This window comes from Strigops habroptila, chromosome 6 (genome assembly GCF_004027225.2).
Source record: "Strigops habroptila isolate Jane chromosome 6, bStrHab1.2.pri, whole genome shotgun sequence".
In the NCBI taxonomy this organism is placed as follows: domain Eukaryota; kingdom Metazoa; phylum Chordata; class Aves; order Psittaciformes; family Psittacidae; genus Strigops; species Strigops habroptila.
This window is the reverse complement of record NC_044282.2, coordinates 62813855-62834547: the sequence shown is the minus strand read 5'-3', so window position 1 is coordinate 62834547 and position 20693 is coordinate 62813855. Positions and strand designations below refer to the sequence as shown.

General features: G+C 45.2%; 1 protein-coding gene across 12 annotated transcripts in view; it reads right to left on the bottom strand.

The window, feature by feature from the left end:
* ASXL2 (ASXL transcriptional regulator 2) overlaps positions 1–20693 on the bottom strand; it is a 109187-nt gene that overhangs the window by 51085 nt on the left and 37409 nt on the right. For 6 of the 12 annotated variants that reach the window (XM_030490993.1, XM_030491003.1, XM_030491000.1 and 3 more), the window contains 2 exons: positions 7681–7789; positions 4972–5122 (listed from right to left, as the gene is read on the bottom strand). In XM_030490993.1, the coding sequence (XP_030346853.1) occupies positions 4972–5122; positions 7681–7789 (260 nt within the window). Of the gene's footprint in view, positions 1–4971; positions 5123–7680; positions 7790–7873; positions 9711–15775; positions 15779–20693 lie in introns of those variants that run through there. The other 6 variants (XM_030490992.1, XM_030490996.1, XM_030490995.1 and 3 more) reach the window with 2 other exon arrangements.

The following is a 20693-nucleotide window of genomic DNA, read 5'->3' as shown; positions in this document are numbered from 1 at the left end:
CAACCCTGCATCCAGCTCTGGGGCCCCAACATAAGGAGGACTTGGAGCTGTTGGAGTGAGTCCAGAGGAGGCCAAGAAGATGTTCTGAGGACTGGAGCACCTCTGCTCTGGAGACAGGCTGAGAGAGCTGGGCTTGTTTAGCCTGGAGAAGGCACTGGGGGGAACTTAGAGCAGCTTCTAGCGCCTAAAGGGGATGACAAGAAAGCTGGAGAAGGGCTTTTGACAAGGGCCTGTAGGGACAGGACAAAGGGGAATGGCTTTAACTTGACAGAGGGGAGATTAAGATGAGATATGAGGAAGAAGTTGTTTCCTGTGAGGGTGGTGAGGCCCTTGCACAGGTTGCCCAGAGAAGCTGTGGCTGCCCCATCCCTGGCAGTGTTCAAGGCCAGGTCAGACGAGGCTTGGAGCAACCTGGTCTACTGGAAGGTGCCCTTGCCCCGTGGCAGGGGGTTGGAACTAGATGAGTTTTAAGGTCCCTTCCAACCCAAACCAGTCTGAGATTCTATGATAACTGTAAGAAACGAAGCAGAGAGGCAATAAAATTGCCTAGTGAGGCGGAGCAGCTCTGCTTGTGGCCAATGTACTGAGGCGCTTCCCAGGCAGTGGTTGGTGGCACGCACAGACTGGGAGAGATTCACCTACAGTTGCAGTATGTTGCCAGCCAGCTTGCAGGATTGAAGCTGTTACAAATATCAAAAGGACATGCTTCGGCTGTCATTCCTGCTGTACCCCACCAGCACCAGTGAATCCCAGACACCTGATGGCTCCTCTGAACCTCTCTTAGTTCAGAAACAGATTTGAACATCTGCAGCTCCAAGATTCACTGCACAGAAAAGCCGTCCCTGCCTTAACAAACAGGTATGGTGCTTTTCACACGTTTCTTAAAGGAAAGCATAAGGAGAAAGCCATTTCCCTACACAACCCAGTAATGCCTTGGTGTGACATTAACTGGTACGTCCATTAATAAGTCAGAGTTGCTCACACAAAGTAACACAACCCTCGAGGGAGGGCATTTCAACAACAGGAAAACACCCAGTAACACCACTGACCAAAACTACTATTCTAATTCAGCAATAATTTCTTCCTTAGGGACTGTAGTGGTAGGACAAGGGGTAATGGGTTCAAACTTAAACAGAGGAAGTTTAGATTAGATATAAGGAAGAAGTTCTTTACAGTGAGGGTGGTGAAGCACTGGAATGGGTTGCCCAGGAAGGTTGTGGATGCTCCATCCCTGGCGGTGTTCAAGGCCAGGTTGGACAGAGCCTTGAACCACGTGGTTTAGGGCAAGGTGTCCCTGCCCATGGCAGGGGGGTTGGAACTAGATGATCTTAAGGTCCTTTCCAACCCTTACGATTCTATGATTCTATGAGTTACTCATCACTGGAAATTCGTAACTTTCAGTGCATTGAAACCTATGAAAATAGGAATTTTATACTAAAAGTCAAAATGCCACTCCTAGGAAAACCCATCAGTACCAGACAATGAAGAGGAGCAAAATTCTTTTTTTGTATTCATACTGAAAACATTATCTTCACACAGCGTGCTTTTGAGTTTTGGGTACCTCTCACCGGCCAGTTCAGGGTGATTTCCCTCTCTTCTCACTTCAGTTCCTAAACAACACATCCTTCTGCCTTTCAGCCATTCGGTAACAGAGTATACAAAACTTCAATATAAAATTATAGAATAGTAAGGGTTGGAAAGGACCTTAAGATCATCTAGTTCCAACTCCCCTGTCATGGGCAGGGACACCTCGCACTAAACCGTGTCACCCAAGACTCCATCCAACCTGGCCTTGAACACTTCCAGGGATGGAGCATTCACAACTTCCTTGGGCAATCCATTCCAGTGCCTCACCACCCTCACTGTAAAGAACTTCTTCCTTATATCTAACCTAAACTTCCGTGTTTAAGTTTGAATCCATTACCCCTTGTCCTATCACTACAGTCCTTCATGAAGAGTCCCTCCCCAGCATCCCTGTAGGCTCCCTTCAGGTACTGGAAGGCTGCTATGAGGTCTCCATGCAGCTTCTCTTCTCCAGGCTGAACAGCCCCAACTCTCTCAGCCTGTCTTCATATGGGAGGTGCTCCAGCCCCCTTATCACCCTTGTGGCCTCCTCTGGACTTGCTCCAACAGCTCCATGTCCTTTTGATGTTGAGGACACCAGAACTGTACACAATACTCCAAGTGAGGTCTCACGAGAGCACAGTAGAGGGGCAGGATCACCTCCTTTGACCTGCTGGTCACGCTTCTTTTGATGCAGCCCAGGATACGGTTGGCTTTCTGGGCTGCGAGCGCACACTGCCGGCTCATGTCAAGCTTCTCATCAACCAACACCCCCAAGTCCTTCTCTGCAGGGCTGCTCTGAATCTCTTCTCTGCCCAACCTGTAGCTGTGCCTGGGATTGCCCTGACCCAGGTGTAGGACCTTGCACTTGGCTTGGTTAAACTTCAGAAGGTTGGCGTCAGCCCACCTCACAAGCATGTCAAGGTCCCTCTGGATGGCATCCCTTCCCTCCAGCGTATCAACTGAACCACACAGCTTGGTGTTGTCGGCAAACTTGCTGAGGGTGCACTCAATCCCACTGTCCATGTCACCAACAAAGATGTTGAACAAGATCGGTCCCAACACTGATCCTTGAGGGACACCACTTGTTACTGGTTTCCAACTGGACATCGAGCTGTTTACCACAACTCTTTGCGTGAGGCCATCCAGCCAGTTCTTTATCCACTGAGTGGTCCATCCATCAAATTGATGTCTCTCCAATTTAGAGACAAGGATGTCATGCGGGACAGCATCGAATGCTTTGCACAAGTCCGGGTAGACGACGTCAACTGCTCTGCTCCTGCCCATCAGTTCCGTAGCCCCACCCATCACAGAAGGCCACCAAATTGGTCAGGCAGGATTTCCCCTTGGTAAAACCATGTTGGCTGTCACCAACCACCTCATTGTTTTTCATGTGCCTTAGCATGCTTTTCAGGAGAATCTGCTCCAAGATTTTGCCAGGCACAGAGGTGAGACTGACTGGTCTGTAGTTCCCTGGGTCTTCCAGTTTCCCCTTCTTGAAAATGGGGGTTATATTACCCTTCTTCCAGTCATCGGGAACTTCACCTGACTGCCAGGATTTTTCAAATATGATGGACAGTGGTTTAGTAACTTCATTCGCCAGCTCCTTCAGGACCCGCGGATGGATTTCATCAGGTCCCATGGACTTGTGCATGTTCAGGCTCTTAAGATGGCCTCGAACCTGATCCTCTCCTATATAAGGATCCATCTCCTATACAAGATGTATACATGTATTTCTACATAAAGGTCTCTGTGAAAGATAACTAAGTTCCTTCGCAGGTTTTTACATAATATCGTAAAGCAGCCAAAAAACCCAGAACAAAACCCTTACTGACCAAATATTTTGAGAGGATTTGTTAGAAATGAAAATATTTTACTCAGACTATTTATAGCTTTCCTTTCAAAGGAGAAATTTAGAGTCAAGTCTTACTTTTAAAAGGATTTTTTTAACATTTTCTACTATGATGGTGCTTTAAATGCTTAAAATTCTACCAAATACTTCTGTTATTTGCATTGTGTCTCCAGGGAGAGCTCCAGATGGGGTATGGGCCATGCTGTATGGTGTCGCACACCCGTACAGTGATATCACATTCTCATTCAGTGACTCCCTACTGCACACCTTCACACTGACAGAAGGGTTTTGGCAGACCTCACCAGTTACTGCACATCTTTAACTGCTTCAGAAAACCTCTCATGCGTTTCCATGCAGGTATCCTATTGCATGGGAAATAAGTTTTAAATCCTGTTTTATTTCAGCCAAGAAATTCTGTGCAGGACTGAGGAGAAAAGGAAAAGATTGGATTGAAGGGTAAAGTTACAGCATCAGGAGCTGTACCAGCAGCTCTCCACGAATACCCAGAGGCGCAGCCTGCTACCTCTGCCCAAAGGGAGGACTTCCTCACATTTTACTATGGATTTTATTTTATTTTATTTTATTTTTTAATTAATTTAGCTTATAGCATCTAAGCAGACAAGCAGATACCAGAGCAGAATTTTGATGGAGGAAAGAACTCATCAGTCAAATGAGTGGGTGCTGAAACTAGAGGTGGGGAAGGTGGGAACGCGGTTTATTACTAATACAGGGTGTAATTATGGTAACTCATTGGATGAGAGCTGTTGGTTTCCGCTGTTCCTCAAGCGGCATGACAGCACGATGTGGCAGTATCTGACAAGATCCATTGCCTCCTCAGGGTGGTGAAGGCATCAGGATTCAACACAGATAGTGAAATCCATTATTTCCTCTGCCTGGTACTTTATTTCTGTAGAAAATCCAGAACCTAGATATCCCAGAACCATCACTGAGCCTTCAACTTCAGCAACCACCAAGATACAGCAGCAGAGCAAAAACCAGCACTTTATCAGCTAAGGTGTAAATGATTTCATGTTGAACAGTACTGAGTATCTAAATAATGCTGGGTTTATGAGAGAAAGAAGTCCAAAAAAGATAGAAGAAAACAGCACAGTGGCTCCAGCCCAAACCTGACAGGACACATCAGTCCACAGGCTTTAACCTCAGAGATTCTGCACTCAGTCCTGGTCAGTGTTCCACCCAAAAGCACCAAAAGAGGCCAGAAGTAAGATGTATAATTTTCTTGGGAAAGCAGGCGGATGGCAGAGAAAAGCTGGGAAAAACAGATTCCCTGTTCCTGGGTGTACAGCACAGTGGTCTGTGACTTGTGTCAAGGCCTTAAACACATATAATTTACATATACCTTCTCCCTTTGGGTGCCCACAATAGTAAATCAACACTTGGATCAATCCAGGAACACCAATGGTAACAGCAGGTTTTAGGCTGTTAACTTGTAACAGCCCATCTTTATAAAGCAATAGATGAGATGGATAAAACCCTCCAAGTCCTTCACAGACACAGACCATGTTAAAATCATTGCTTATGAAAAGGAAAATTACCTTTCCGTTTCCATCTGCTTTTCTTCCCGTCTTTGTTACTGCACCCATCACTGCTGCTGCTGCTGTTCTCTGAGCTCTGAGAGTCAGATTGCGCATCGCTGCTCTCCTCTGAGCCATCTGAGAGCTCCTTCAACCCATCTGGAATATCCTTCTGCAAATGGAAGAAAGAAATATAGTTACCCACTCCACTAATTAATAAAATTCTTAAAAGTAGCAGTTTTCTTTATTTACCCCTCTCTGACTGTGGATTTTTTTACACTTCAGAGCAATGTCAGAACTGCTCAGTCACTGCCCTCAAACACGCACACTGTCTCTGTGAGCCCATACGAAACACTTAACGCAGCCCCAGCTGGCACATCTTTCACACCACCTGTGTCACCCCTCTGCAGGTACGTTCTTCCTTAACTCCTTTCTCCATCCCAAATCCCTAGCTCCAATATGCTCCCACTTCATGAGAAATCCAGTCAATTTCTGAACTCATGATAGAAAAACAGCTAGACAACTCAATGCCCCATGGTCACCAGTAATGTTTCTGAGCCAGGTCTACAGCAGTCCCTGACCTGCTGACACAGGTCCTTCCAAAAACGGGCCTGGCTGGTGTTTCTGCGTGGTGAGACGTCTGCACTGACATAGGCTGCAGTGGTGGGTTCATCTTCAGGGTTTTAGGCTGGGAGTGGCCAGCAGAGAGAACCAGCGGCTTTCACCCTGTCCACACCTAAACCCAGACTGCCCTCTAGTGATTCATAGAGCCATACGACTAGAGCATGGTTTGCACGGGAAGAGACTTTAAAGCTCTAGTTCCAGCCCCCCTGCCATGGGGCAGGGACACCTTCCACTAGGCCAGGTTGCTCCAAGCCCCGTCCAGCCTGGTCTTGAGCACTGCCAGGGATGGGGCAGCCACAGCTTCTCTGGGCAACCTGTGCCAGGGCCTCACCACCCTCACAGGGAACAACTTCTGCCTAAGATCTCATCTAAGTCTCCCCTCTGTTAGGTTAAAGCCATTCCCCTTGTCCTGTCCCTACAGGCCCTTGTCAAAAGCCCCTCTGCAGATTTCTTGTCGGCTCCTTTAGGTGCTGGAAGCTGCTCCAAGGTCTTCCAAGACCCACCTTATTACTACTCTGCCAGATTGACATTTTAACCTACATTGGAAATCAGTGCTATATTAGCAACAACAGACTGTTTGCTGCTGCTGAGGTCTTCAGCTGTGGTCATTAATGTTGCCACTGTCCAACCACCTAAAACAGCTCTGGACACCTTGCAGTGGTGCCGAGCCAAGCTAGGCAGGACAGTGGCCAGAGGCACCGGTCCACCCCCACCCAACACAGCCACATGCATCCCCATCTGCTCTGCTTCCATCCCACCACCTCAGCAAGTCACATGGCATAGCTGAAACTGCACTGTCATCCTGAATTCCTATTAATAAAGTAACTGAAACTTTAAATGTTTACTGTATAAGGAAACAGGGCAGTGGCCGTAACACCTGGACAAGCAGGCAGGTCTGTGTGCATCAGGTGGGCAAAACTCTTCTGTTAATACCCACTGGAACAAGCAAATCAAAACACCTCTCCCTTTAACCAGAGACAGTTGATTACTTTTTCTTTCTCTGAAATTAGAGCTGAGTAATTTCCACATGTAAGGCCAAGGAGTACTCAAGACAATACAAGTGTTATCGATGTAATTAACTCCAGATTGCTTCCATTAGCACAGTGAACTACAGGTTCAGATAAGAAAGAAAGAAACAGAGGCAACATGCACACACTGAAACACAAATTCCACTTCCACATAATGAAAACCTTCTCTACTGCAAAAACGATGAAACACTGGAACAGTGAACCTGAAGGACTTCATCCTTGAAGGAATTCAAAACCAGGTGGACATGGTCCTGAGCTACCTGCTGTAGCTGACTCTGCATTAAACAGGCAGGTTGGACCAGATGATTTCTGGCAGTCACTTTTTCAGGGCAATTCTTAGTTGATTCCATTGGCAATCTAACTGGTACTTGAAAAACCAGTTTCTCAGATGTTTTGAATATTTTAAGATGAGATGAATCTCATCTTGGAAGTTAATCTCATCTTCTCTCTATTGAGCATGGAGAGAGATGAGGAGAGCAGTTTCAGTGGAGACACCTGCATGAAACAGGTCTACATGTAGGGAGAGGAATCCTGTGTGCTCTGAAGGCACAATCTTCAGAGTCAAATCTACAGAAAATGAGGAAGAGTGAGAGCCAGCTTCCTTCCAGCAGTTTAACTGGGGTAAAAGGTTTCAAATGAAGATTATTTTTAAAGATGCCAATCAGAGAAATCAAGGAATCCACACTTTCTCACAACAGATGTTCTCTGACTACTATTAGTAGACTGAGGAAAGTTAATTTTTCATTTCTAACCACAGGATAAGATCAGTGAAGATGAAGTTACCCTTTTAGGGCTAAAATTTCATTGAAGTTTTAATTACTCTGTCATTTCTGGGATAGTAGTATCAGCAAACTACACCACCGTGAATGAAATCTAGACCTCCAGTTGTATATCCAGCATCCAGGTGCTCACTAGCAAGCATGAAGACTTAAGTATTTGCATTTGGAGGGAAAATATATGCTACAATTCATGCCAGTGAGGCATAGTCCCCTCTTCAGCATTATCCTAATCCACCATATTTTTAAATGGATAAAAGTGAGCTGCACATTCAAATGAGGTTCCCCACCAAGCCACTTACCTTCAGAGTGTACACACCCATGCGCCCCGGGACCTTATAGAAAATGCCCTCTTCCCCTCGGGAGTTTGTGTGTAACATGGCATTCAAGCAGGCAAGAGGAGAAGTCCCACTGAAAACAAAAAACCAGAGGTTAATGTCTGAACGTATCTGGTCAGTGTTAATCTTCTGCTGGGAGACAATCGCAGCCCCTCACCTGACCATCACACATGCAGAGGCAGAAAGAGTACAGATCCAACTTCTACTCCCAAGGAGAATATAAGCTGAAGCTGTTGTAATAAGCAACAATGAAACCACTCCACCTACCCACGCTCCAGTGCCAGGGAAAAAAGCAAACAAAAAAGCCCCCGAGTTCAGGCTCTCCAATACTTCTTTGCCAAACATCAGAATGATCCCACATTTTTAAAGCTCTAGGTACTCAATGCTGCTCATCTGAAGCTCAGAGCAGGTTTGTTGTGAGCTAACGACTGACTGTGGACGTATTTAAAGTTGTGTTGTTTTCAAAAAACAACCCCCCAAACCCTGTGTCATACTGAAATGAGGGTTGTGGGATAAAGAATAGAAACCAATTATGCCATTTCTCCTAAAAAAAAAAGTGGAGATCTTCAATCCCAGCCAGGAAACGGAGACAGAAGATCCACCTTTTCACTGGTGCTGGTGGGGGTTTCTTTGTTTAACAGTTTGGGGTTTTTTAACCCATTCTGCTGTAGGCAGAAGCAAAATCAAGAGGACACAGTGATGCAGGTGACTTGTTCCCACAGCAGTCAGGCATCATACCCTTTACTAAGCAGGCACCTCTGCTTGCAAAGGATATCGAGCACAATCCCTGCACAGAAATTGAGAAGTTTCCACCTCCCAATACCCTGTCACAAAGGCTGGACCAGAACCACGAAACTGACTAAAAACCTAAATTTGTGACTGATTCTCTGAAATCCCTGGGCAGGAGGTACAGCTGTTTGTCTGGAGTAAACTGTGCTATGAACATTCAAACCAATCACATCGAGAGGGTGAAATAATCCCTGCGAGGAAAAGGAAATAAAAGTGAGGAGGATCATAGCCCTTGATCATTTGGGCAGGGCACGCATGCTCCAAATTCTGCCCAAGAGCTACAAAACAGCTCTGCTGAGCTACTGATGACTAGCACAAGCAGAAGCCAATGTCCTGACGCAGGTCTGGCCTTCACCCCAGCACGTACCAGCTAACTGGGAGGAAGCAGCTGAGTCTCAGGCACACCAGGGACCACACACTCATTGTATTTTGGTTCTTACATGTCAATGGTTTCATTTGGGTACCTTTACACTGACCCAGTAACTCCCCTGGACAACAAATGTCTTTTGGAGAGACAGCAAATAGTGGTACAACAGAGAAATCAGTCTCGTGAGCACCTCACTCTGATTCCTGCCAAGAATCCATGCCCATCTTCAGACACTGCGTATCTAGATTGATGTTCCAGCCAGGATTCCAATCACTCAATGTGATTAGGTTTCTCCTAAATACGTCTGCATGCTATAGACCACCTCTTCGTTGACTAACCCCACTGAAACCAGCTCTTGGCTCATCAATCCTTGCTGCCCCATGTCTTTTCCATGCACCTTCCCCAATGGTGAGGCACTGGCTGTAAACATGAACAATGCAACTGGAAGCAACTCTTCTCTCACCAGCTTCACCAAGGCCATGTGCTAACTTCACAAGGCTAATCCTCTTCTCCACAGGGTCTCTCTGAAAGTTACAATTCAGTGTGATTTCCTACAGCAACCCAAAATTCTTTCCAAAGACACTGCTCCCCAGGGTACACCCATCCCCTCTTCTCACCTTTGCTCCTGGATTCAGTTTCTACAGACAAGCACTATGCAAGAACCGCACACAAGCGTGTTTCATACAGGCACAGCTGTATCTGGCAGTATAAACATGTACCTGTCCTTCTCCCATCACTGTTCAGCATCATCTCTCCCAGAATCATTAAATCTCAGAATGGTTTGGGTTGGAAGGGACCACCTTAAAGCTCACCCAATTCCAACCTCTCTGCCACAGGCTGGGACAACTTCCACTAGACCAGGTTGCTCCAAGCTCCGTCCAACTTGGCCTTGAACACTGCCAGGGATGGGGCAGCCACAGGTTCCCTGGGCAACCTGTGCCAGGGCCTCACCACCTTCACACTGCATCTAGAAAATTATCAGAAGTAATTTCATCCTTTTTTCCAGATCACTCCTAGTGGCTGAGCAGCACTGAACACACCAAAGCATTCCCATGTTCAGGAAGCTTGAAGAGAGTGAGGAGAGCTCTGCCCACGTACCTGACCTTTAGCTCACAGAGTTCATCCTTCTTAAAAACTGTATCAAAGGAGAATATCAATGCTAAGCCAAGCATTTTACAAAAGTCTAGGCAGAGCTACGCTTTGGAAGCTCACCAAGGAATGAAGCATTGGCAGGCACTATCTTTACCCATCTGGCACCTGTACCGCTCCTGCTGAATTGACTCCATTGTTTAACAGCTAATCCACTCTTCTTGCTGTATTGTTTTCTCATGGTTACCCATCTCTAGTTATGTGCCTTCCTCTACAGGCTCTTCTGAAAAGCTGGCACAAATGCAACATTATCCCAGCCTTTCACATAGCTTACTGTAAACATTTTTAAAAGTTAAATCCAACCAACAAATCCCGCCAAACTTTCAAAAAAGTGGGTTTGATCTGGATATAAGGTGCAGAGTCTTCATGTCATATTAGACCCTTTCTGCCTCTCTGATCGAGTACTTGTGAGCACTTGAGCCCTTTCTATGCAAATCATCTTACTTTCCTGACTAGTGCCCCTTATAAGCCAACACTCTGGGTGCAGGGTGGCAAGTCAGACTTTGAGCAGCCACTCAGCGCAGCCGCAGAAGAGTGGCTGTGGCTGCAGGGTTACAGGAGCTGCCTAGCCAGCAGCTTCCAACTGATGCAGGTCTTGATTTAACACATAAACCTCAAAACTAGGAGGTGTGGGCAGGTGAAACAACCCCAGAAAGATATTTGAAAATGAGCTGAGATGCTCATGCCAGAACTGGGATGAAGCCCCAACCAGCAGAGCTGTGCCAAACCTGATTTCAACCCATGGGAAAGCAGCACGTCGGGTGTGTTTGATAAAAGGTGCTGTTGCCCACAGCTCTGGCAGTTTGTTAACAAACATTCAGTGAGACTGTGGTTACATTTATTCTTGGATATGAAACTTGTTCTCCTCTGGATAGGAAGGTTTCACCCCTCGCTTGTTCTCTGCTGCGCCTTTGCTCAGAATCCCCGAATGTTCATTCATCGCTTTTTCCAGCTACCCGTTTTGCACCCAGCCTACCCTTTGTTACTTCAAATGCAATAGCTGCCTAAAAATAACCTTGGGCACCAGATGTTATTATGCCACTTATTTTATTGCCTTTCTTTTTTTTAATTGATGAAGGCCATCTCCTCCGTTTGACAGGAACACACATCATGTGCTCATCAGCCACGCTGGCAGTTCCCATCATTCCACCTGAAAAACAGCACTTTAAGAAGCAGATACAGTTGAAAGACGAGTTCCTGCCCACTCCAAATTCATCATTATACTATTTCATGTCAATCCCTTCCATCCCACCTAAATCCGTGCTGCTCCACATGCAGAGCCACAGTCAGTCTCCAACAGTGCTGACCATCAGCTTCAATTAAGGTTACTGCTAACGTACCAGTCCTTGTGGAGGTCTCAAAACAGGATTCATCTTTCAGAAAAGATTATGTAGAGCTCAGCAGGGCTGCAACATGACTAGTTTGTGACTACTGTGCCCCTCTGTGTCCCCTTAGAGGAAGCTGGGTCAGACCTGTTAGAGCTCACTTAACTTGATTTCTAAAGCTTCTGAACCGAGATGTTCTCCAGCTTTGTGCTCACAGTCATCAATCACCCTGGGCTCTAAATAAGCTCAAGCTGTGGTTCTTGGCTTGGAGAGGTTTGAGGCGTAGATGCACAAACCTTCTCAGTTTCGAGAGGCATGAATTACATGGCTGCTTTTGAGTCTCCTGTTCTACCAGTTCTCTGCAGCCAACTAGCTTGACAGCTTACTGCAGCATGGATGGGTGGCACGCACACAGCTAGGGCAGGAGGAGAGACAAGAAGGGTATATCCATGCACATCAACATCAAGTTCTCCCAGAGACAAGGTGAGCAAACATTATCCCTTCCACCAGCTCCCCTCCATCACCTTCCCACAGCTAATGCTCGGGGTCCAGCAGTTGCTTTGACCCTCTCCACATTTGGCTATTTCCACTTAATTAGTTAATTGAGAATCTTCCAAAATGAGCCAATACCAATTACTACCTTCCCCGCTGTGCTAAATTTCCATGCTCCCCTGTTCTTCTCAACTGCCCTGTTTTCACCCAATATTAACAACTGCTGTGAGTGGCAGTAGGCAGCGAAGGAATCCCACGTAGTTAAACGCAAGGTCAAAACATTTGCCCAGATGCTGGAAAATTGGTGCAAATGCATTAAAAGAGCAGCTATTTCCTACCTGAGCAGTTTCAATGCAAGTGGCAGCGCACCTACAACCTCTCCAGAGCTTCCTTTGATACCACACTTAGGGTGTGGGTTTTGGGGGTTCCATATAGGTTTGGAAACAAGGGAAGGCTTCCGAATCAAAATGACATTTTCTCCTAACTCAGTGCATGATGTTCTTATCTGGGATGGGATGCACACTGTTGAACACAACAGTGGGTACAACTCTAAACTCAGTTTCATGGCACCCAGCTAGAAGTTTTATATATAAACTTAAGTTCAGATGCTTCATCTAGACAGGGCATGCTTACAATTTTATTGAACTGCTGGGGTGTCCTCTAAGAACTAGCTATGGTAGGAATAAATGTACATCAGCTTATGCTAGCACTATAGGGGCTCATCCCCAATGCCCCTCTGTCTACCTGAACTGTTTCTATCCCAAATCTCATTTATGCACTGAAAAAAATTACATGCACAATCAAGATACTGCAACATTATCCAAATGTCAAGTAATGCAAGCCCTTGTCAGATATATTCAGATATTTCATTAGTTAACGTTGGTAACGTACTTCTGTTTCATCAGGCCACTTTCCTGAGAACAAAAGCATTTTCCTGATGAAAAAAGGATAAATTCCCAATATAGAAAGTAATTGATTTGAACACACTCCACCTCCAGAAAGTTACAGTGCCTCACAGAGTGCTCCTAACACTAATTTTTGACAAAAAACTTCAGCAGAAGGATTCCTACTGCAGTTCATCCTGACAGCAAGAATACTGCTCCAAACACAACAGGGGGAACAACCTGGAGCCAAGGCATTCAGCCTTTAACGCTAGCAGCATGCTGCTCCTTTTTCATAGAATCACAGAATGGTTTGGGTTGGAAGGGACCTTAAAACTCATCTAGTTCCAACCCCCTGCCACAGATACCTTTCACGAGACCAGGCTGCTCTAAGCCCCATCCAACTGGCCTTGAACGCTGCCAGGGATGGGGCAGCCACAGCTTCTCTGGGCAACCTGTGCCAGTGCCTCACCACCCCCACAGGGAACAACTTCTTCCTAAGATCTCATCTCAATCTCCCCTCTGTCAGTTTAAAGCCACTCCCACTGGTCCCGTCCCTACAGGCCCTTGACAGAAGTAATTTTACTCTCCCTTAACTTATGCATTACCCTCACTCGCAGTATGTTTCAGGTTGAGAAAAAACAGGGAATAACTTATCCACCCATTCAAATCTACCTTTATCAAAAGCAAAAATGGTTCATGTGCCGACGCATGCTTTAACCACAGTGAATATTTTCATTTAGGGATGCTGTTTAAAAGAGGTCCAACACAAGCAAGTACCCATCAATACTTACCAGCTGACCACCCAGGGAACAGGATGAGCAAATCCATGCTCTTAAACCCCAATATCATTGGAGTGGGCACCAACCTTTTAGCTACACAGCACCTTCAACAACGGGGCCTTAATAATACTCATTTTGTCAGCCAGAAGTGAGGTGCTGCACGAACTCCTGCTTGGAATGTCTCCAGCGTGCTGTGCTGGGGCAAATAGCAAGTGCTATTCCAGTTAAAAATTCAGTTCTCGATCCTTCTGCTGCTATTGCTGCGCTTGGCAGTGCTGCCTTCCTCTGAAAATGGTGTTTTAGTAATTATTCCCTTCTAAACACTAGCTTGCCAGCTAAAGCCAACCAATTCAATGGATTTACTGGAATTTATAAACCTGTTTATAACTTAGAAACCTGTGACTGCTACATAAACTAAATTCTTACACTGTTGACTCATGAAGAGGTTTTGGTAACTTCCAAATATTTAGTCTATCCTGAAAATTAACATTTTCCATATCCACACTTTAATTTCATTAATGAGTTAGAAAACTGATCTCAGTGTGGTCTCCAGCAAAGACAGTCCCTCTGCCTGCAGAACCGGCAGATTCTTTACTTATTGGACTGCTGAAGGGACTGAAACAGTGATAGCAATTTCTGTAGTTAAAAGAGAGTTATGAGGCCAGTCAATGGAATAAGAAGAAATACATATTCTGAGCTTCCACCCCTCAAGCATCTTCCAAGCTACTTGAAATTTCAGATGGACACCTACATACCATATTTTCCTTCAGAGAATCACCAAATTTAAGCCATCATTAACCATGTCATTTTAAACTCCACATTAAATTCAAAGCTTCTTCAGACTGAGCAGGAATAAAGGAGTTCAGGAGTGGTAAAAATACACAAGGTTAAGGTGGGAACTCTCTAATCCAAGCAGTTGCTGTTGAAGAGGACAAGAGAGGTGGAGTGTTCCTGCCCATGCTTCCAGTCCCACTGCAGCATCCTTCCCAATTTGCCTTGCTCCTGAGCCCTCAGGGACAGAGCCAAGCCATTCCGATTGGAAAAGAGAGCATGACCAAATCATTTTTGTTCGGCCACATGTGGATTGAAATTTGCAGTCATGATGCATTTCAACTTTTGCAAAACCTTGGCCTCAGAGCATCACGCAAGGTGTATTTATCCATCGAATGGTTACTTTATATCAACACTCAATTTTTAATTTGGTTGGCAGATTTCACAGTATTTCTTGTGTGCACAATAGCATAGTGGACCCAGCAGATCATCATAGGCTATAATCACAGAATGGTTGAGTTGGAAGAGACCTTAAAGATCATCTAGTTGCAACACCCTGCCACGGGCAGGGACACCTTCCACTAGACCAGGTTGCTCCAAGCCTCGTCCAACCTGGCCTTGAACACTGCCAGGGATAGGGCAGCCACAGCTTCTCTGGGCACCCTGTGCCAGGGCCTCAGCACCCTTACAGGGAAGAGCTGCAGAGTGCTGTGGCACTCGGCAACCTCAACAACAGAGAAGAGTTAACTATTGCCTCCTGCTCTAAATATAAGCTTCATATAAAGTGCATCCAGCAGCAAGTGTCTTCATGTCCCATCATCACTGCATGTGGATGTAACTGGATAAAAATGCCCAAACAGGACTGTGTTTAAGAGTGAGGGGGTTTTCCCATTTTGTTCATTGGAGCATCCCCTTCTTCCCCACTTTCCATTTGAATCAGACATTCACACATATAGCTTTTGTTTATTAGTATATTAAAATATGATTATTTTAAACAACAATAGTTTCAGATCTATAGAAGTGTCAGAGCAGAGATACCGTAAGCAGACACCACTGTACCAACTTCAAGCTTGTTAAAACACATTCACAATTTAGAAAAGCAGCTTATTTTACATGTTAGGTTTTGCTTCGCCCAATATGCAGTGCCAAACGTCCCCAAGACAAAGGGTGCACAAAAACACATGCAAATCAAGCACCCCACCCCCCCCAAACCCCGGGTTGCAGGCAGCAGGGTTAACTAGTGAGACACCAAGCGTTCACATGCCATTAGCCCGACAGACTCGACAAACATTAAGATTTCAAGTTTGCATCACATCAAAGCACTGATGCAAACGCCATGCAGGAGAGGGTAGACTATGGGGACAGAAGCATTAACACCAGGATTACTACCATTACTTGGTTTTTAAGTCTGCGTGAAACAAGCAGTTGCTCTTTTAATTATGGGGTTTGCAGCTTGCGTTAACAGAGAAGAGTAGCTTTAGAACAATCAGCAGTGGTTCTTACCTTCTGGAGTTGGAGTGCAACCCAAAAAAAGGAGAGAAACACCCCTTTAAAAACTTGAGCAAAACAATTTGTCTAATCATTAATATGAACCCTCCCGCCCATCCACCAGAACCAAACCTTAAACGTTTCAGGCAGACCTGCAGTAATACTAAGACCAGGTTATATCAAACAGGTATGGGGGAGGAAGGTGTAGACCTGGCTGATTTTTCTGGTCTACTTTCAGCAAAGCTGGCATACAGGTACCAACCACAGGCAACCCCTGGATGCGTTATTCTCAACCTTCCCCAGCTAATGAACATTTTCTAGAAGTCAGAGAAACCCTTTGGAAATCTCACATGCAGGCAGACAGCGGAATAGGAATTTACTTGTTCTTTTGCATGCCCTCGGCACTACTCACAGCTCACAACTCTGAGTAAAAGAGCAGCCCTGCAACCCAGAGAAGCGAGGCAGGCTTCTAGCAGTTTAATGAAGCCAACTGTATGTGCTCGTTCCTGTACCATAACTGCTTCATCACCTTCATGGCTACCCACGGGCTCACCATGTCATTAATAATGAAAACTAATACACTATGTATTTAAATATTTCCACAGTAGTGAGGCTGGGGGCAGGTAAAATGTTTCATGCTATAAAGCCAATTTTAACACAGCAGCACTCAAAGTTCATGGGAATTTGTACAAGACCAAAAGAACACGAGTGCAGGCACCAATCACAGCAGGTTCAGATGAAGCCTCACTCTGACCACAGCATAACTGAGAGCCCAGGATGCGCTCCTGGATGGGGATTACCCAGGAGGACACTGTGAAGCTCTCTGGCACGCAGTGAAGTTGGGCTTCATTTATAGCTTTAATGGTCTATCACAACAACTGAATCTGACCTGCAGGAACATCAATAGACTGATACCATGTGCCGAGTCCTGGATAAGATTAAACACCCTTGTAGAAGCTGACTGGCTTTCTTAGACATGGTTTAGAGGTGTAAGCAATACCTTTGGGGTCATAGCACTTAGCTCCGCCTTAACACAGTGGCCACAGGTAAGATACTGTTTGTGGGCTGTTCACATCCTTGAGGGACTATGCAGAAATAAGCATTCTCTGATGCTAAAGGAGGAATCCAGAAAGTACCACCTTCCTCTAAGCCTTTTAGAGCACAGTTAAAAATTTCAGAGTTCTTGGACTTCCCTGCCTTTGTGTTTCTGCTACAGAACCACGAGCCAGTTCATACTGAAGACAAATCCTAAACCCAAGTATTTTTTGAGACCTTGGCTCTACCGTTTTCTTGAAGAGAGTCAACCTGTTAAATCCCTGCAGTGTTCATCAGTAGAGTATGACACCCCACATTTCTCCTTGCAACAGCTAATACATTTATGTGCAATTTTGAGACAGCAAAAACTGTTACTACCACGGTCTGTTAGGATGAGAGAAGTAAAATATTTTCCTAGTTATGGATTTGATACCTTTAAATAACAGATATGTAAAGAGTCGCCTAGTCAAGAGTTTCTCATAATAAATTTATTTCACCCACCCTGCTAGTGGCAAAAACCTTTCTCTACAACCATTGTCTCTGAACTACTGTTTTTCAAATCAACATTTTCCCCTACATGTATTATTTATTGCACCCAATACCTTATCTCCATGTTTTGCACAGACACTGAGTGGCACAGAAACTTGAGGCTACTCCAATTCTTTGGGAAATTAATGTTAACGAAGCAAAAAAGAAACATGCCCTGTGATGGTTTGCCTGACCAAGGGTGTCTCCCAAGGTCTGTGGTCTGCAGGGGAACAAACCAAGCTCCCCATGAAGCATGGGCACAATCTGCTGACAGAGGTTCATGATACAGAACCAAAAGACAGGGTGGTCTTAGAGCTGGTGGTAGCAGGAGAAAGTGTTCGAGGGGGAGAAGTTGCATCTCCAGCTTTTCCACACTTCAGGAGCAGTCCTGGTGTGGAGCCCCTGCCTGGTTCAGAGCAAAAAAATCCTGAACAACGGGACAGTCCTGAAGAGACACTCATCAAACATAGCACTAACCTTGTTAAATATTAATCTGTAACTGTCCTATGACAAATACTTGACAGCTGTTTGACCAAAAATAGCTTTAATCTGTACTTTTTACCCAAGACTTTAGACACAAATTTCTCCTTGACACAAAGGCATCATGAAGAATACCCTATTCTAGTGGTCTTTGGTTAAAAATGTAAGCCAATAACCATTTATCTTCTCCAGAAACAGCTGAAAAAAATGGGAAAAAAATTACAAGAACTCAGTACACCAGCATTTACTGGCCTTTGCTGCTGCCTGCCCCTTCTTCCTGAAGGCTTGGAGTAATTGATAGAGCAGTAAAACTGAAGAGTGTTGCAGTTAAAATGTGTGTGCCTATAAGTGGCCCTAAGGCACCTGCTTCCAACAAATTCCCTTTTCCCATTGGTAAAACATTGGGAAAGAGTCCTGGAATCCCAGCTGTGAGTAATAAGTCCTGCCCCAGAGGATGAAAACAATCCAACTCAATAGAGAGACTTGAGGTAACCCAATCCTGGTGGTTCTTTAACAAGAAACGTAGATGCCCCTGCCCTGTCTCCCCAAACACACTCATTATCATCAACATCAAATCCATCAGACATAAAATCAAGGTGTTACAGCTCATTTGAAGATTGCCTTTAAAGAAGCTGTGGATTAATGAATGTGTAGAGCTATTTGTTTGTCAGCTGATGGCTACAGCACCTTCCAAGCCAGGTCATAATTTACAACTTCACACCCTGAAAGATGTGAAAAGCAAAGCTGTTGTGTACTAACAGAGTATATGACCTGTTTGATATATTATACCCCAGCTGCATGTACTAGAAGCAGCCCTTTTAGCTGTACTCCCTGTCCACATATAAGCCTATCACAGCTTCGAGATACCGCAGCAGCTCAATCTTACAAGACGCACTGAAGCCAAAAGGCTGCTTCGCTGGGGAAGGAGGCTGGGAACTGTGACAGAGTCATTTAGACTGGGAGGAAACTCTGGAGGTCACCAGCCCAACCTCCAGCTCAAAACAAGAGCAACTACATGAGGTGCCTCAGGGCTTTGTCCAACCTTAAGTACCTCCAGAATTGGAGCCCACACAACCCTCCCTGATCCTGCTCTAGTGCTTTATCACTCTTACACAGAAAAAATGTTTCACCTCATATTCTAATCAGAATTTCCCATCTTGCAATTTGCATTCACCGCTTCTCAGTTTAGCACCATGTACCTCCATGAAGAGTCTGGCCCCGTTTTATGGAAGCTACTGACAGAAGTGAATGCTCACCAGAAACACCAACCAGCAGATTATGAAAAGCAGGTCTGGATATAGCAGCTTTTAAATGTACTGCTGTATAAAGAGCTCAAGCAGGAGAGGTTTCCTGGTGTGGTTACCTACGGACTGCCAAGCCATAAGTAGTTTCAAATACTCTACACCTTTCTACTCAGAAAGGCATTATTTTGGCAAGCATTGTGCTACCTGACCTCCTCACTGTGGGATGCCACAGCTATCACCAGGCAAACTGCAACACAAATATTATTTTAAGAAGTTGTAAAAAGCCCTATTTGAATAAATTAACATTGTAAACAAGCCAAGCATGCTGAATCTGCTCCATAGTCAAACCCTCTATGGCCAGGAAGGACAACTCCTTCCAGTATCCTCTCCCAAGAGGGTCTTGCAGCACAGGCCAGTGAGGGGCTGTGAGGCACAGGCTGCTGTCACTAATTCATCTTGCCTTGGATAGAGACAGCAGCCTTTAAGGAATGCTCTACAAGCTCAGGTGGCATAAAGTTGTTCCCTGGCAGATTTTTCTGTGCAGTTCCCTTAAGGACAAGTCTCACAGTGTACAGCACTCACTGCTCACACCTCCAACACCTCTCATACGAAGCACCGGCTGGTCAAGACAATGTGCGCACAGAAAAACCTGTTCACACAGGTTCAAACAGGAAGATGCTACATATTACAGTCTTTGCAACTAGAAAGAAAAAGTATTGGTATGTTTGATCTGTGTTCAAGAAGCTGAGTGGTTAGCAGAGGTCAGAGAATGCTACATGAACCCAAGAGTCCTCTTGAGGATGCTCGACTACTAGGGCCATCCAGAAGCACTTCTGGCAGGTCCTGCCAGGTCCTGTACCCACCTCCTCTACCCAACTCCCACCAGGCTCTCTACACAGCAGTGGTAGGAAAATGAGATTCAAATTACCTTTCTCACTTCTGCACATGAATGCCCAGTTTCCCAGCTTCCCACTGCCACGAGGAGTCAGGAGGCAGTACAAGTGAGCTCAAAACACAAGCCCGCAGCAGGTCCCATCACTGCCTCCGGACCCATCCCCTCTCAGGTCCTGCCTGACGAGGTATTTTTCAACCAACAACTCAGATGATCAGAGGACACCGAGGAAATGCTAAAGATGAACTCATCAGCATGTCAAGTGGCCCAAAGCCATTTTAAGAGCAATACCATGAAGGTTGCTCCTGATCCATGCCAAGTTCCTTCATGAAATTTGAACTGTGTGTAACAGCTCATCAGTAAAAGCAGAGTTTTCAACAGAGACAGTATCTGCTGATGTGCGGATACTTATTAAAAGGAAACAGCAAGCAGACTGCATAGCAAGAACGTTTCCTTCAGATTTTGACTACAGACATCAAGGATGAAAGCAAAACTCTGGACATGCTAACCCCACAAGAAATTATCAAATATTCTACCAAGATAATTCTGTATATTCTGGGTATTAGTCAAAGGTGTCAAAAGGTGGACAATGGCTACAAGTTCCTCAAGTATAAGGTCATGACCAGAATCAGACTGAGCTGATGAAAATGCTTCATTTCTTGAAAGCAAATAAAAGTGGTCAGAGCCATTATGGAGTTGGCTGAAGGATTCAGTCTACGCTTAGTAACATAGAATGGTTGGAAGGGACCTTAAG